Consider the following 17,925-nt stretch of genomic DNA (forward strand, 5'->3'; position numbering starts at 1 on the left):
TGGTAAAATATACAATGTTTTCTTTGTCCAAATAGTGTGCCAAGTAGAAAAAGGCCAGGAGTTAAATATGGGCATTTTAGGATGGAGAATCACATTTCATGACACTGAACAGTTCATTGGAGGGCATGCACTGAACAGGCTCAAGCCTAAAGCCTAAAGAAAGAGCTGCCCATTCTCTATTCTTTTGGTTTGACAGATTGGGAAAATAGCTAGGAGTGTGGGAGAATCACTTGGAAAAAAAGATCTGCTTATTCATTTCAATGAAAGAAATTATGTATGCAAACAAACAAAAAATAAGCATGCAAATATGCTTCCTCCATTGAGATGAATGGGTATGCTATTATAGATGAGAGAGCTTTGTACGTGTGCCAGAGGAATAGTGGTGACCGTACATTGCTTGATTTTTGGTAATGCCTACTTCCATTTCTGGAAATGATTTGTGATATGAGTTGAAAGCTCCTGGGCAACAACAAAAACTTAATTCCACAGAACTGTGCAGTGGTCAGTTGACAACTGCACTTGTTGCTGAAAGAAATACAGAAGGTGACATTTGAGAAACATTATTCAAATCATCAGTCAATCGGGAAGCTCACTGCATGATCAGGGGCATTGGCCACTGTCTCTCTACTTGAACCTACCTCATTGGGTTGTTTGGAAGATAAAATGGGGTGAGAGTGCTGTTTATGCTGGCTTAAGCTCATTGGAACTAAAGGATGTGTATAAGCATGATAAACTTATGAAAAATTGCACGTTCTTCTTTAAAACATGCACTATAGATGACATATTTCTATTTCTATTTATTATTCTAGATGATCAGTCTTCAATGTTCTGTGTCTTTGTTGGTGGCTGATATAGATAAGATAGGCAGGTGATAGAAAAAATGCAAAATGTTTAGCCACTGCTATGAGCAGTAGGAAATATATATACACAGTATCAGATAGTTACTGTGGGGTGTGCAGGTGTAGCAAAAGTAATAGTGTGCATATATCACAAATTGAGTTGTGTTCTATTTGTCCCCCAAATCGGATTGTTTCACTGGTTTACTTGTCTGGTTAGAAGTTTTGTAAACTGTAATAAAGGTGATTAACTGCTTATTGCTGAACATTAGGGATCAACAGCATTATGCTCAGATTTCCAATTTCCATTTGCTATGTAACTAACGCTGCAGTTCTACCTGGGAACTCTATTGGACTCTGAGGTGGCATGTATAGGAATGTGCTGTAAGTCACTTGCTTAAAAGGTTTTACAGCAGAGAGAAACTGCAACAATTTGTAGTCTATTTATAATCTTAGGGAAGATTCCTGTTTTTCAGAAAGTGATGGTGCTAGGTTTGCTTTCATGAAATGAGAAGCTGTTATAACTGCCTTAAATAAAGTTGACTGCGAAAATAATATTGGCCAAATGTGCAAATCTACCAAGAACAGAATAATTCATGTATCAAAAGTCCTTTCATAAAGAAAGTTCTTTAATTAATATGTTATGGTTTCTGTTCTTCCTACTGTATATTGTCAAGCTTTGTAAAAACCACCTTTTCCACAAATAGTATCCATTGCTAAGTGAAGTTTAAAATCAATGAATTATCCACTTCGAAAGTATAAGAAAGGTTCCCTGTTATGAATCCTAGGTGTGAACTTCTAAATGTTTTGGAACACTGGCGGAGGAAGGCAGGTGTGGGGGGTGCGCTTTGCACTAGGTGTCAGCCGTGAGGGCAGGTGACATCGCTGCGCCACCCCACCCCCCCATACACTCGCTGCACGGGCTGCGCCCCCAGACGCTCGCTGTGAGGGCAGCGGGCCACTAGGAATAATGCTGCCTCAGGCGGCTAGTGGTGCCCCGCGACGCTCGCCCCACGGGCGGCAGTCAGCTAGGGATGTTCGAAGTGTGGGTAGCTAGTGGTGGCTCTCCGTGTGAGTGGTGGGTGGCTAGGGACGCTCACCGTGTGGGCAGCTAGGCCCGCCCCTGCGTTGCCCCGGCTGCTGGGGAAGAAAGCTCTGCCCCTGCTTTGGAAACCATTAAATTCATTGCCATCAGACAAATCACATTTTTGAAAGTTTCAAGTACATACAGTAAGATGCACCTGACAAACCTTTTGCCCTACTTCAATCACAGAGCTACTTGACTTCCACCATATCCAAGAAGTCTATCCTCTACACCAAATATGGACAGCAGTGTATATCTGAATTTACTGGCAGATTGCTTATTTGTTTCCAGATGACATAAAGCCCTGGTGGAGACTGGGGGTAGGGGTGTTCACCTTTTAGTATCTTTTCCTGCTCAGAATGATGGGGCTTGAGCGTGGCCGGTTCTAGGTCCGAGGGAGTCCATTGGTAGACCCTGTAGGGCTTGCCTGGAGGGCAGTAGAGGACATTAACAGGCACTAGCAGCATTCGGAGCTGTGCTAGGTGGCTGTTGAATCTGCCATTTAAGTATCACACACTATATGAAATTAAAATGTTGACCCTGCACAGTTGAGGGTGGAGGGGTTCTGTGGCCCTGGCAGTTGCTCAAGGATGCCAGGTGTTGGCACTTTCTCTGGGTTAGACTACAGGATTTCTGCTAGACGAGAGACTTGTCATCTGCTACCTATTTCTTGCAGGGTTTGCAGGGGTGACAAGGGGAGCATGCTGAATTATGACTTGAATTGGCCATGATTCTGCTAGCTATAATTTGAGCATCCCTGAGATGAATACACAGCTCCATTCCTAAATGAAACTCTAAAAATGTTATTGAGTAGGATATGTGATATATTAATATTGTATGGGAGGGTTGAGGGTCTTGGTTCCCAGGGCCCTCACTTGGGGTGGCTTTCAATTAAATTTTATTCAGAGTAGAACCACTGAAATTAATGATCATGGCAGGGTAGGGCCATTAATTTCATTGTGCCTACTCTGGATGACATCACCTTGTCAACAAAGGTCTGTATAGTTAAAGCTATGGTTTTCCCAGTAGTGATGTATGGAAGTGAGAGCTGGACCATAAAGAAGGCTGATCGCCAAAGAATTGATGCTTTTGAATTATGGTGCTGGAGGAGACTCTTGAGAGTCCCATGGACTGCAAGAAGATCAAACGCATCCATTCTTAAGGAAATCAGCCCTGAGTGCTCACTGGAAGGACAGATTGTGAAGCTGAGGCTCCAATACTTTGGCCACCTCATGAGAAGAGAAGACTCCCTGGAAAAGACCCTGATGTTGGGAAAGATGGAGGGCACAAGGAGAAGGGGACGACAGAGGATGAGATGGTTGGATAGTGTTCTCGAAGCTACCAGCATGAGTTTGACCAAACTGCGGGAGGCAGTGGAAGACAGGAGTGCTCTGGTCCATGGGGTCACGAAGAGTCGGACACGACTAAACGGCTAAACAACAACTCTGGATGAAGCTTAGCTGAATGCAACCTTTGGTATCACCAGCATATTAAGCTGCATGTTGGGAACTGGGAGGCAGTAGGAAGGGTCATTTGAATGCCTAGAGGCCTCCTATATCCTCCAGCCAGTGCACAGTCCCAAGGTAAGGAGGCCCCTATCTCATTTGTGATGAAAGCCCCTTTCCTTTGAGTCTCTGATTGGGCAATGCAACTTGTCAGTGAAGAGTGTGTACGTTGTTGCTCCTCCTGGCTACCAGTGTTCCTGTGCTGACATGGACACTATACCCTTCACACACGACTTGGGTGGGCTTTGTTGTGTCCTGTGCATGGATCTCTCTCTCTGTGTAAACTACAGCAAAATGGTGGCACTAAAATTCTTTGCGCCCTCTTGAGAGCATTTGTGTGCAGCTCCTGCATTTTATGAGTTTATGAATGCCCTCCCTTGCTCTCAAACCCATACAACCCCACCCCTAAATCATTAAAATGCACAAAACCAAACCAAACCGTAAAAGTCTGCATAATTAGATTAGCATTTTGAATGGCACAGACTTCATAAAGTTTGGTTAATAAAACAGAAAGAGCACTAATAAAATAAAATGGAGTTCTGTTTTTTCAAAAGGTCACAGCAATGGAATTCACTGGATACATTTACTTGTCAGTTGGCGGCAAAACTCATGTTATGCTAGAAACATTCAGTAAACAGTTTGTCTTTATATTTCTTTAAGGGATCATATTAAAAAGTCTGTGCTCTCAGATGGGAATGATTATTCTTTCCCTCTTGCCCTGGAAGACCTGATTCTCATTGACAATGTTTTCGCTATTTCAGAGTTAACAAATTCCAGAATGCTGCTCAAAGGGGCTTATATGTACAGGTTGAGAATGTGTGTCTCTCTGTGTGATATGTATATGTGTGTATAGTGTAATGTTTGACATGGAGTAATTTTAGACCAGTAAAAGAGTAGTATAGCACAACGTACATGAGGCTTTAAAAGTGCCCTGCATTTATTTCTGCTTTCAGTGAAGTAAAGTGGGGGATTTATCAATGGCAAAAAGTCAAACAACTTTACAGCCTAAGCCAAATGCTTCCATTGCCAGCTGTTACAGAGAAAGTTAGGAAAGAACATATTGTGTATTTTACATCTGTATGACAATGAAAATTAGATACAAGGGAAAATGCAATAGCTCTCTGGTAGGTTCTCCATCTATGTACAACCCATATGTACAACTGTATATACTTTGTACCAAGAAATGCTAAATTCATTGGTTATCATAAAATGCACATTTGCATGTATTTGGCTGTTCTGTTCACAGGGAAAGCACAATGAAGGGCATGGGAGACCCACTATCTGACCTGAAAATCCTGTTTATTTCTTGTGTGGCTTAACAAGTTTATATAGATTTCCAGGCTTGCAGCTATACATTGCAATGGATACGGAGGAAACAGCTGCTCTGTGACAATTTCTCCCTCCAATCTTTGTAACATGTAGTTCAGTTTTCTCCACGCCTTGATGCCATTATGATTTGGGTTTCACCACCCCTGCTACAGTGAACTGTAATGACATGGGGTAAATTGAACTGGATATTAGAAGGGTCACAGGAAATTCAACAAGGGGCTGCCACCCATCACAGTGGCTCCATCCTCTTTGTAACATACACTTTTGTACTGAAGTTCTAAAATCTGGCAAGTGAACCTGTAAACAGTGGGCATCTTTGTGAATGGAAGAGACAGGAAGACGGTGGTCTAAATTGGGCATCCCCAACCTGTGGGCCTCCAGATGTTTTGGCCTACAACTCCCATGTTCCCTAGCTAACAGGACCAGTGGTCAGGGATGATGGGAATTGTAGTCCAAAACATCTGGAGGGCTGAAGGTTGGGGATGCCTGGTCTAAAATCAAGAAATGGATCTCAATGCTTTTTGTCCATAAATTTAGGGTTACTGAATAGAGGGACTGGGGGGAATTAGGCCTCAAACTCCACCACATGGGTTGCAAATTATTTGTTCTGGAGTTTTGTGTGGGTGGATTAATAATTATTTTCTGCTGTTCCTTTTATATGCATGCTATTTCATCAGTCCTTGTATGTCTTTCCAATCATACTTTTAACTACAGCAAGCCCACAACTTATGTGGGGGTTACATTCCAGACATCATGTATGTCCAAAACACATTGGGTTCAATGGTGGGAGGGATTGCCAAAGTCCCGCCCCCCATGCCCACTCACTTTCCATTTATTTTTATTTTTATTTGCCAGGCACGTAAAGCAAGTTAAATGCACATCTAACTTTCTAGACCAGATATCATGTGTTGAAAATTAGCAATTGCTTTCAGTTCTTTTTCTAGCCCTGCCGGTAACTATTTCTGGAGTGCTGTTGAATGGAGGCGTGTATAAGCGTATGTGTGTATGTTTGATCCCTCAGATTTGCACAAAACCAGAAAACTGCAAAAGTATTACAATCACCTGAATGTGCACTTTTGCACACTTTCTGGGCAGGTTTTTTTTTTAAGGTTCCCCCCCCCCAAAAGCACAGCTATCTTTGTTCATGTCCTGTCAATACTTAATCAGCATAATGGAATCAACAAATTATAAAGTGAGGACAAATGCAAAAGGGACCTCTTACTGGTATAAACAGGAAAGACCAAAGCTGCTTTTCCTGTACAAATTTAAATATGTGCTGGTGTGGACTACTCTGGTCTACTTTGTGTAGGGGGAAAAGTAAGTAACAGTTAAATAATGCTCAAATGCAGACATGTCCCTGTTCAAAGTTTAAGTTTCTGATTACACCTGAAAGTCAGGTGTAATGTTTAGAAAATTATATATTTCTTAAATTACACTCACTGTACAGGATGGAACCAACCTGGGTTGGTGATGAATAACACAGTGTTGGGGGAGGGGGGAGTTCAATGACAAATGTAGCAATGACAAAATTTCCCTGAAATATAGTATGTTGAGGTTGTAGCAGTAACCATTGTATAACCCTGGCAGCTGAAATCTGAACAGACAGCCTTGAGATTTCATGTATCAGATGTAAATTAAACAGAAATCTAAATCCCAGATGAGCTACTAGGAGAGATTCCAAGTTTTTCATAACGGGAAGTTGCTTTTCCGTAAATCACACTTTCTTCCCCTTGGCTAAGTCCGTCTGGTCAGTTGCAATTACACATAAATTTCAGAAGAAGCTTTAGCCTGTGGATGTATATTCTCCAAGAGAACTATTAAATACATTTGCCTTACTGTACATACCAGGGAGTGGTAACAAAAGAACCACAACCTTCTAAAATCTGAATCATATACCAGAACATTTCTGAAGAATAATTACAGTCTGTAGGGAAAAAAGTGATTTGCATTTAAGTACTGCATTATGAATTGTCTAAAACGAGAGCCTCTCATATTGTATCTAATGTTAATGCTTTCAGGTCTGCGCTCTTCCTTGATATAATGAGTTTGTGCCTCTTCAAACAGAGAATAATGATCAATGCCAAGGAAAGGAGAAGTACTGAAAGCTCAATGTTACTGGAAATGTTATGTACAATGATGTTATGTAAGCTTAATCTGTACAGCCCCCACTTTTTTCTTACTGTGATGCATAATTTAAGTAAAAGAAACAGGGTTCCCAACTGACCAAAATAAAGTCAACCTGAGCTGCTCTAGTGCCTTCAACAGCAGCTTGATCGGGTGAAATCATTCTGTGAAACTTTTCATGACATGGAGATTTAACATTATTACCCACTAAAGTCATGCAGCTCAAGCTGTTACAAGGAACTAGGGTCAGGCAAATAATTAAAAAGTTGACAAAACTTAATAAAAATGGAATTATCATAGGGGTGTTGTTTATACAGCACCTAAGCAATTAACACTAAGGATCTTCTGCCTCAAGTACGAGGCACATGTGACGACAACTGGCTGCACAATAATTGCGTAATTACTGCTGATAAAGGACATCATGATTGCTGATAAATCTCTTCCCCCTCAAAAAATACATCTCTTTGCTTTGATTATCACTGAATCACAAACTTCCCAGGATCCCCCCATGCTTTGCTTCCAGTGGTGGCTGGTGACCATTAGGACTGGTGGTGTGGAAGGCAAAGAGGTCAACAGTAGGTGGAGCCAGAACCAATGACCAGCCGAGTCAACTGATTCCAGTTTTGTTCCCACCTTAAAGGTAAAGGTACCCCTGACCATTAGGTCCAGTCGTGGACGACTCTGGGGTTGCGGCGCTCATCTCGTTCTATAGGCCGAGGGAGCCGGCGTTTATCCGCAGACAGCTTCCGGTTCATGTGACCAGCATGACTAAGCTGCTTCTGGCGAACCAGTGCAGCACACGGAAATGCCATTTACCTTCCCACCAGAGTGGTACCTATTTATCTACTTGCACTTTGACATGCTTTCGAACTGCTAGGTTGGCAGGAGCAGGGACCGAGCAACAGGTGCTCACCCCGTCGCAGGGATTTGAACCGCCAACCTTCTGATTGGCAAGCCCTAGGCTCTGTGGTTTAACCCACAGCACCACCCGCCTCTGAATTCTAAAAGGACAACACTGAGACTGAGGAGGAGGAAGCTGATAGGCAGGGCCGCCCCCTGGACTGGTTTTCAGTAAGTAGTCAGGTGGGTGGAAGTTGGCTGATATTGCAGGGCTCCATTTGCCCTGATGGACCAGCCCCCCTGTACTCTTCAGCTGACTTACATCAGTGGTAGAGATGATTCTTTGCTATCTCAAAACCTTCTTCTACTTTCTGCTGGGATTGAAGTGCATGACTTAAAAAAAACAATTAGTTTCTGCCATTCTGCTTGATGTGAAAGTGTAGCTTTCTTTGAGGCAATTAAGACCTGGTTGAGCCTGCATTCTTCAGCTGTATGCCTGGACGTCAGGAGAGCCAAAGTATTATTTGCCATTTGTTTGGCTTGTGCTGTTCACTCAATTGACTTGTTAATCTATGGCTTTAAAATCCCAATGTAAAGGCAGTTTGCAAACTGATTTGGATTAAACAGCTCAGACTGTATAGAGTTACAAAGAGGATTGCTTTAAAGCGCACCTGGAAATCAAGATAAAGTAACTCTGTGTAAGAAGCAGCCTGAAAACAAAGTGCCATTATGGCAGAATGTCCTTCTAATAAAGCCCTGATAATCACCATCACACGCGTTCTCAATCAGACTTTCTCTTGCGTTTTTGTCATGGAGGAAAGCTAATTATGTGCGACACAAAAACACATTTGTGGTACTCAGCAAAGTTAGATTTTAGAGTCTTTGTGGACAGCAGCTGCAGGGCATCAATCTGGATCTGTGATAAATGATTCTGACATTTTCTACAGGCAGAACTCACATGGAAGGCCTTTTTATTTATTCTCAGATGTCAGGTTCTGCATTATTGATCAGGTGCCATTCATTAAAGGTTGCTACATACTAGGAAGGGGGGTAGGGAACCCCTGACACAGCCCCTGAGCTACACATAACGTAATGAATTATTCCATGTAGAAGAGCTACCCTGAGATCATATTAAGGTTGCATGATGAGAACCTTGTGTCATCTGCTCATACCAAATTATTAAAATGGGGAGGGGAGAGACAATGATACAGTTTGCCAGACAGTGTTTATACAGTGAATGCTAACAAGCCATACATCCCATTCTGTGGCAATTAGTTTTCTGTGTCATTCACAGCAACCCTGTAACTTATTATAGCACTTAACAAGGCACTAAGCAGTGCTGGAGATTATTTACTCCAGTTCTGGCTAGAAAGACTGGATCCATTGTTTAGGTTTCCACCGTACTGGGCTGCTGCAGTCATCAGGATTAAGAGCCAGTTCACTGTGATCTCATTCAAGAATACAGGTTGGCAGCACGCAGCCAAGTAAAGCTCGTTTTGTTTTCAAACTTATCTTTTTGCACTTAAATTTAACCTTCCTTAATCTGACAATCCCGTGCTTCTGGCGGTGGAAAGGTCAAATTGTAATCTACACTATGGTAAATCCTCTGGTCTGTAAAGAGTGAATTACTCATTTTATGCAGCTCAAACATAAATAAATATTTAAACTGAAATGTTTCAGTAATTTTTGTGACAACCATATCAAACTTAGATTTAAACTGTTCAGTTCTTCAATATTCAAAGATGTTCTTAGGAACCAGATTCCATAACCATGCATTAGTTAGATGAATGAATTGTATCAGATTATCTGATGATTTTAAAACAACTAAACATGTGTTTTCTTTTGTTGGTTGCAAAATCTGGAGACTTGAATAAGTATCCCAGTTGTACAATATAATAAAAAAACTGTTGGGACAGTGTCTCCCCTCCTTAATTTCTTTTTTCAGCATCATTTTATAGTACATAAGAGAGGGGAATCTTTTAACCTGCTGGCACACATTTCTCCAAAGACAGTCTCTCCTCTGGGATATTTCTTTCTAAGATTACTTATCCACTCTTACTTACCTACTGTAAATTCCCGGGACATTGTTGGCATCTGTCTGCCTCGCGAGACAATGGAGTGTGCCTCCAGGAATGAAGCCAAACCACTGGAGAATCACAGCGCCTGCTGTGGCTGCAGCAACCAGTAACTTGTAACTGCTGCTGTGTTTGCAGCACTGAGGTGACCTCTCCAGAATGTAAGCCTGGGCAGTGTGTATGGAGGTCCACCTGGATGCTGCTTCTGACTGCAGTATTCTGGATATGTCCGGGAAATTCTGGGTGTATGGTAACCCTAGCGTATGGAGGTCCCCAGATGATAAGACCCTCTTCTCAGCCTTGCTGATGTGGCTGAAAGGAAAGCAGAGCAATACATTTGGCACCAGCTTGGCTGCAGGAGTTGTTGGAAGGAGACATACAAGGTGCCATCCAACTGTCTTAAGGACTCCACTCGGGATTTGTGTAGGGTTTAGTCCTTACCCTTTTCTTTTCCTGGAGATGTCCCACAGAGCAGCAGGTACAATTTTTTTTCCTGGGGGTTTAGTCCTGAGGCCTTTCTCATAAGGCAGCAGAGCTTTCATTCTCCTAGCTGGGCTACCTTCTCAGGTTGACAAGCCCATCTGTCCCACACTTTTCACTACAGCCCATGCAGTAACCGCCATCTTGACCATTGAACCCACACTAGATCTCATCCGCTCAATCCACCAGAGCCTGTCTTCACACGCAGGGGAAGTCCCTAACAGTTCGCTTGGTGCCTGTTTTGGTCTAGCAAGCTGATTGTCAGAACTGTTTTATTTTGCAACTGTTTTAATGGACTTGTTTTATTTGCAACTTAGGACTTTTCCAGATTTACCTTTCCTGTGCTCTTTCCAGGTGCTTTAAAGCTTTGTGTCCGAGGTGGTTTCTTTTTGCTCTGGAGCTTTCCCTACAAAAATCCCACCCTTTGAACCTCAGTTGGAGCAAATGTCAATCTGCAGAAAACCTGAATTGACGTTTGCTCCGTTTCAGCTTTAAAGAGTGGGTTTTTGCAGGGAAAGCTCAGGGTAAAAAAACATACCCTACACTTGGAAAGAGTGGAGCAAAAGGCAAGTGTGGTTAAGCTTAATATCTATATTTGAGCCTTGTTCTGAAATAAATACAGAATTGCTTTTCCTTATGGGAAAAAATCCCAATCCAGGCATTGTTTTTTTTAAAATCTCATTGCTCTTTACTGAACATCATTTTAAGATTGTTTGTTCCACTTCAAGAGCCACAATCCTGTATATATACGTGTCTGCTACCTTTATGGTAATGCCACCCCTTTGGATTTATATTGAAACCCAACAGCAGTTCTGTCCTCCTGCCTGTGTTCTTCTTGACAGATGTTTATTGGTCTAGACAACAGATTTGCTTTCCATCTAGCGAACTCCTACACCTCCCCCCCACTCAATCCCCCGAATCAGCCTCCTTTTATTGAGTGAATATGATTACCATCCTTCGTTCTTCAGCTTGGAACATACTCTTACAAATCTGTCTGTCTTAAATTGTAATTTGCCACCTCATTCCATTTTAGTTTTAAAGAATCCTTATCTGATTGCATCGCTACTCATTGTTTCCTTTGCTGCATAGACTATCATATGCAGACCTGGAAGCCTTCTTTTGCATGTAATCATGGAAACTATATGGGTGTAAATAACAACACTGAGTAGGATACTCTGCTCCTTATGCAGAGCCTCAATATCCTTTGCCTTCCTCATGCTGCAGTGGAATAGCTGAGTAGAGATTTATCATTGTTTCTTCCACCCACCCAAATTAAAATTCTCATTCAACCAGACTGATTTTAATATACAGCTCCTTCACAGTGCTATTTTTAAAACATTTTGAAATAGGATTTGGAGGTTTGGAAGCATCAAGAAAAAATTTAAATGCTGTTTTGTTGTTGTTTGGTTGGCTACCAGTTCACAACAGCCAACTCTGCAGCCATATCAGTTCTGTGTATGCAGGCAAGATAGTCTTGAGAATAGTCTTTTGGGCTTTTCTGGCCCTTTGCACTGGAGCCTACAGTCTGTGGGGTGAAATGAATTCCACAGACCTTTCAGTTCAAAATATTTCAAATGGGTGAAGAAGTGCAGGATATAGAAAGGGGGAGCGCACTAAAACTTGCCAGTATACAGTCCCTAATATGTTTTAGTCTACACAATGAAGAAAATGTGCAGTAGAATGGACTGTACAACTTCAGGCTACAAGTGGGAAATGTTTCATTTGAATGCTCACCTCCATTAAAATCAACTCCTGATTTTGGCAGTTTTCCACTTGCAGGTGGGTGTTTCCTTTCCCCCACTTTTAGAGAAGGGATTGGGAACCCTTGACCCAACAGACATTGCTGGACTGTAATTTCCATCATCCCCAACAACAACTGGCTACATTTTCCCCATTGCTGCTTTAGAGGGAGATGAGCACTCAAAAATATGCTTTCCCTCACTTGCGCTCTAAGGACTCTAATACTTCATTCCCAGCTCAGTTGAGTGCATGTGTAGCTAATTCTAACTATTGCACCTAGTTCTCTTCAGATAAATTTTGAGTCCAGGATTTCTTTGCCTCTGACCAGAAGAGGTTAATTTTTGGGTTTCTTTTAATTCTGCGAATGTGAGCCAATCAAGGTCTAAATTAAGACCCTACTCTACAGCTAACAGCTCAACAAAAAGCCTAAGAGTTGCAGTAACTGTAGAGTAGGGTCTTAATTTAGGCTTTGATTGGCTCACATCCACAGAGCGAAAAGCCAAAGGCCTTCCTTTGAGAGCATTTTCTCTACAACAGGGGTGGGGAACCTCAGGCCTGGGGAGCAAATGTGGCTCGCAAGACCTCTATTTTCTGGACCTTTGAACTAGACCATAACGTGTCTCCAGGCCACACCCATCAACAATCATACTCCTTCTCCTCCTTGAGCGTTTAACTGTGACAATGCCTGTTCCTTGCCAGAATGTAGGATGGAGTGGCATTTGTGTGTGTATAGAAACCTCTGACTTTCCTATGTCTTGAACACATCCTACCATACAAAGGCAAGAGTCAAATCTGTTAATCTGCCCACTTTTGCCTTTGGCCCTGCCCAACCTAGCATGCTTGAGAGGAAGAGGTATCCCATGTGTTAATTTCCCCCCGCCATTCTCCTGATAGTTAAACATTCATTATTTTTATTCAGCATGTCCCAGTTTCAGTCTCTCATACCCTCCAACATGTTGAGTCCTAAAACTGGGATGGACGTCTTCCCCTCCATGCTCCCACACGAGTCACGTGACCTGCATGAGATCATGGGGGGAAATGCATGAGATCACCGCATTCAAAATGGCTGCCATGCTCTCGCAGAAAAAAACCACAGGATGTCCTGGCTTTCCTGGGACATTTACAGGCTGTGGTCTCTGGCAGCTGTAGTAAATAGCAGCCAACCCACTGTCACATGGCACAGCACTGGAACAGATGACTCAGTCAGTGGTCAGACTCAGTATAAAGCTGGTAACTTGATCTCTGCCACACCAGAGGGGATGAAGCTCTGTTGGCTGTGTATGTGGTGCCATTCTCATAGGATCATTCAAACGCAGGCACTTCTGGTGATGAAAATGCTCTCTTAACTCCTTCACACACTGCCACCCACGTCACACTACTGTAGTTGTTTGCCAGGTGAACACCCTAAGAAGAATTTAATAGTACTGGTGTAAAAAATATTGTGTTTTCTATGAGACCAGGCAGAGCTATATACATTGTGGTGATCATTTGGTTTCATGCCAGGGGATAGGCTATGCAAACATTATAATAGTAGGGAAATCCCTCGGTGAATTTTAATACTCTTGTATATTTTGTGTCAATTGCCTAGGGCTCAGGGCAGAATTTAATGGAACTAATTTGACACTTGCCAGATGTAAGAGAGGAACTAATTATATCAGTCTTTCTTTCTTTTTTTTTACTCAAAGATTTTTGATACCTTTCCACGTTCCTGGTGGTCAGAGTTAAGGTGTAGCTGATTTTTAAAAACTTGTGTGAGGACCATGTGCCTTATGTGTTAAAAGGAATATTGTGTTAATACATATTTTTGTCGCAGCCCCTACTCTTGTAATCTGGCTGCTACTGGAACTCGTGACACTGCAGTTCATGGGTTTCTTTTTTTACACAACTTGTGATTATTTTATGATTTCATTTTCATTATTTTCAAGTGTTCTAAAAGACTATTATCTGAAGAAGCATGATAAATTTTGTTCGTGATAAGTAGCAATGGAATTCAAGCAGATGAAGTTGCAAGAGCGAATATCTTAGTGTTTGAATGTGTTTACATCTGTTTTCTCCTTCCAATGTATTTTGAAATGCTTTAAGGCCATGAACTTTTTATGAAAAGCAAGAAAGAGAATGATGCATTAAAGCACCCAGTGAATAATAATTGTAAAAGAATTACAGCATAATTACCTTTTCTGAAATGTTTTGAAGGTATTACAAAGACCCAAGGGTCACCGACCTTTCAAAAGGGCGACGAGTTTTTATTTCCAATTTTATAGAAAAGAGAAGTGAAAGAAAAACAACAACCCATCAACACACTCTCTGGGTGTACCTACTTCATAGTACTGTACCAATTTTATCACTGTCGCTTCAGAACATGGAGACAGGCTTTAGACAGATGCTGCTTTTGCATGTAATCATGAATGTGTGAAAGCATTTTGTGGGTTGAGGAGAGGATATGGTTGCCAACTGACGTTTAAAAAGGTCGTAGCCTGTTGCTACTTCTTTAACAGCAGCTTGATATGCAGGAATCGACACCTTCCACACCATGGAGATTGGAACTATCACTTGGCCCTCTGTTGCTGCATCTGACCCCAGATATGGGTCCTAACACCTTTGATCCTGCCCTCTGATTTCCCTTTTCAAAACTCAACCAACTTCTGGGTTGTTGCTGCTGCTGCTGCTTTTAAACGAAGAACTTCACCTTGAGCATGTGAAGAAAGCTGTTGCTCTAGAACAGGCTGATCACTTTGAAGGTGTAGGCTTTGTGATGAAGAAGAGTTGAAACAAAGGGAGGATATGCACCAGGTGCATCTTCTACAACCAAGGGCTACAGCTCAGTAGTCTGCTTGGCATGCAGAGGGTTCCAAAATGCAGTCTAAAAAAATGAACACTCACATTTTCCCATATGTTCATCCTAATTGTGTTGGCAAAATTATGGATACCTTGAACTCTACCAATTGAATGACATCAAAGTGAAGATAAAGAAATAAGATTCCAGTATGTACCGGTATTTGTTTATGATGTTCATTTCCCACTCCTTTGCAACAAGCTTCTTTTGTGTGAAAATGTATGTAAGTCATAAGAAGATATAGATTTTATTGCACCATTCAATTTTGCGGCTGCTCTCAGCACAAATTTATGCTCCTTTCTGTTATTTAAAGCAGTGGCAATGAGGAATTACAAAGTCTACTCTTCATTAACCTCCAATAAGTCTGTTCCTATAGTCAGCAATTGCCATTACATTGATGGACTGCTAATATAGCTTGATAGCTCTGCTCTGCCTCTGTCTCCATGGACAGTGGACTCCTGCCAGCCCCCTCCCCATGCAATGCATGTCCAATAAAATGTGCCAAAATGACTGATGGGACAAGTAGTTCACAAAGACACACTGCTCAAAATGAAAGTGCTCCAGCCTTATGTATCACATAAGCAACTATATAATCCCAAAATGAAATTTTGCAGTGTGGGTTAGAGCTGCAAATACTGCTGACCGAGATCACTGAAGCCTCCATTTCTGATATGCTTAATATATTCCTACACCAAGACAGTAGCCTAAGTGGACTGCGAGTGGACTTCAAAATTCTTGACGGAGCTTGAGGACTGAAAAGATCAGAAATAATAAGAATTATAGATTGAGTTCTGCTTTGTGGTATAACCCAGGTGTAACTCTGCTGGGATCAATAACAAGAAACATAAAACATTTAAAGACATCTCATAAAATTCAATGAGCCTTACGCAAACCGGTGCCAAGAGAAAGCTTCCCATGTGGCAGTGTGGGATTTTGTTGGCTTCATATATGAAGAAGAAACAAAAAACAAAAACCCCCAGAGAATATACTGCATGGATTTCTTTTAAACAACCCTCTTGGTGTGACCTGTCTTCTAATGTATTAATAAATCCCAGCAAGAGGGATATATTTTGATCCCACATGGTAGTGAACCAAAGAGATTAAGAGGAGCTATTCAATCTTATTTTCTACAGCATTTGTTGCAGAAGGTACACCTATCGAAAAAGAGTTTGGGGTATTTTTCCCTCGCTTGATGCAAAACAAATGCAACACAAGCTGATAGGGCCATTTACTGGAAATAACGCTTGCATTGAATATTCCCCAGTTTCCATTTTTGGTTGAAAATGACTATTTAAGAGTGGTACAAATTTGTCTTAACAGTTCAACCCTATACACTGAGTTCAAAGGAACTTACTCTCTAGTAAGTGAGTATAGGATTGCATTCTTTGAAAAAGCATTGAGTGTATGAAAATTCAGCTTTTTTAAAATAAAAATTCCTGTTCAGTACAGTTTTTCTTCCTGTCTGTTACTTCTTTCTCCATGGATGTCACCTGGCAATCTCAGCCAATTTGGAACCTCATTATGAATGACATCACAGTGGTACATTGCGAATCAAATTGGTTATTTGATGCATCACTGAGGGCGCATGAAGGAAACTGAGCATGAGGGCAGTGCTTCACTCATTAGATACACTGGTGATCTCACTGGAGTGAGTGCAATGCGTGATATCACAAGAAACATTCAGTTAACAGAATTTTGTTCCAAACTAGCCTGCATCCAAAACTTTGTATTTTATCACTTTCATACAAAGTACTCAAGAGTCTAATTATAGTTGTCTGCTGATATATGTATATATAGCCTAATGAAATGTGTGGGATTTCTCCTTCCCTGCCCCTACCCTTTGTTTGCTTATAGGTGAAGGTCATGGTCCGCATTTGTTCTACCTTGGCCAGGGACTCCTCTGAATCCAGCTCCTTCTTAAAGGTTGATCCTCGTAAGAAGCAAATTACTCTGTATGACCCATTGTCCTGCGGAGGCCAGAATGCCTTCCAAAAAAGGAGCAGTCAAGTGCCACCCAAGATGTTTGCGTTTGATGCCGTTTTCCCTCAAGACGCATCTCAGGTAGGCAAACTGTGCTGGGGATAATGTTCAAAGAATTGCATTACTGTTATTCAGAAGCTTCATTATATATTAATATCAGGTCGAGAATGAATTTCTTTTGTAACGTATATAGTAAATGTTAAAACCTTACCCAATTCAAAATGTCTAGTCTGACTTATTCCAAAACAAGTGTGTGGGAATGTGTGTGTACGGAGCAAAACAGATCAATACCGGTAAGGTCCTATCAGTATGTAAAATTTAACCGCTTCAGGTTTCAGCCTACCTGCTAGGTTTTGTGGTTCATAGCTGCCAAAACTTTCCTTGTGTCCTCAAAGGAAAGTGTCCATTGATATCAGCATGACAGGATCCTTTCTGTCCGTAGACAACCTTCTTTCTCCTTTGCTATCTGTTTGAGTATGTACCTCAAGCATCCCTCAGTTTTGCAGTCTTATAATGCTTCCTAATTTATCAGTTCACATTAGTATAGTCATAATGAGAAGGCTATGATATTTTCTGTAAAACGCCTGCCCCAAACTGTAATGTAGTATCTAAAAAATCTGCACCAGAAAAATGAGGTAGGAGATAGGACAATATCCTGTTGCTGATAAAAAAAATTTTTGGGGGGGAGGATTTAGCAGAAACCAGCCATCTCCTGGTTTGAAGCTGTTTTAACCCTCATCATATTTTTCCTATAGATTTTGTAAACTATTATAACAAAAATTGTTTCAAGTATATAGATAAAAAGAGCATTAAAACATATAAACTGTTATTAATAACAACAAATCTAACCTAGTTTTCTTTAAGCAAAATATTGATAATGCCATTTATATTCACATTTCCTTGTGAATATATAATCTTCTTCCCATTATAACAGGCCGAAGTATGTGCAGGAACAGTAGCTGAAGTGATCCAGTCTGTGGTGAACGGTGCTGATGGATGTGTATTTTGCTTTGGACACACCAAACTAGGTTAGTAAGTTTCATATTCAAAGGACAATGTAGAAGGAATTTGTCAGCTATAACATCCTGTATCTTGTTTC

At 41.3% G+C, this 17,925-nt stretch overlaps 1 protein-coding gene across 4 annotated transcripts in view; it reads left to right on the forward strand.

The window, feature by feature from the left end:
• The window catches only part of KIF26B (kinesin family member 26B), a 266,744-nt gene that overhangs the window by 188,901 nt on the left and 59,918 nt on the right, over nucleotides 1–17,925 (forward strand). For all 4 annotated transcript variants that reach the window (XM_053382705.1, XM_053382706.1, XM_053382707.1 and 1 more), the window contains 2 exons: nucleotides 16,701–16,907; nucleotides 17,761–17,854. In XM_053382705.1, the coding sequence (XP_053238680.1) occupies nucleotides 16,701–16,907; nucleotides 17,761–17,854 (301 nt within the window). The remainder of the gene's footprint in view (nucleotides 1–16,700; nucleotides 16,908–17,760; nucleotides 17,855–17,925) is intronic.

Source organism: Podarcis raffonei, chromosome 3 (assembly GCF_027172205.1).
Source record: "Podarcis raffonei isolate rPodRaf1 chromosome 3, rPodRaf1.pri, whole genome shotgun sequence".
Lineage (NCBI taxonomy): Eukaryota > Metazoa > Chordata > Lepidosauria > Squamata > Lacertidae > Podarcis > Podarcis raffonei.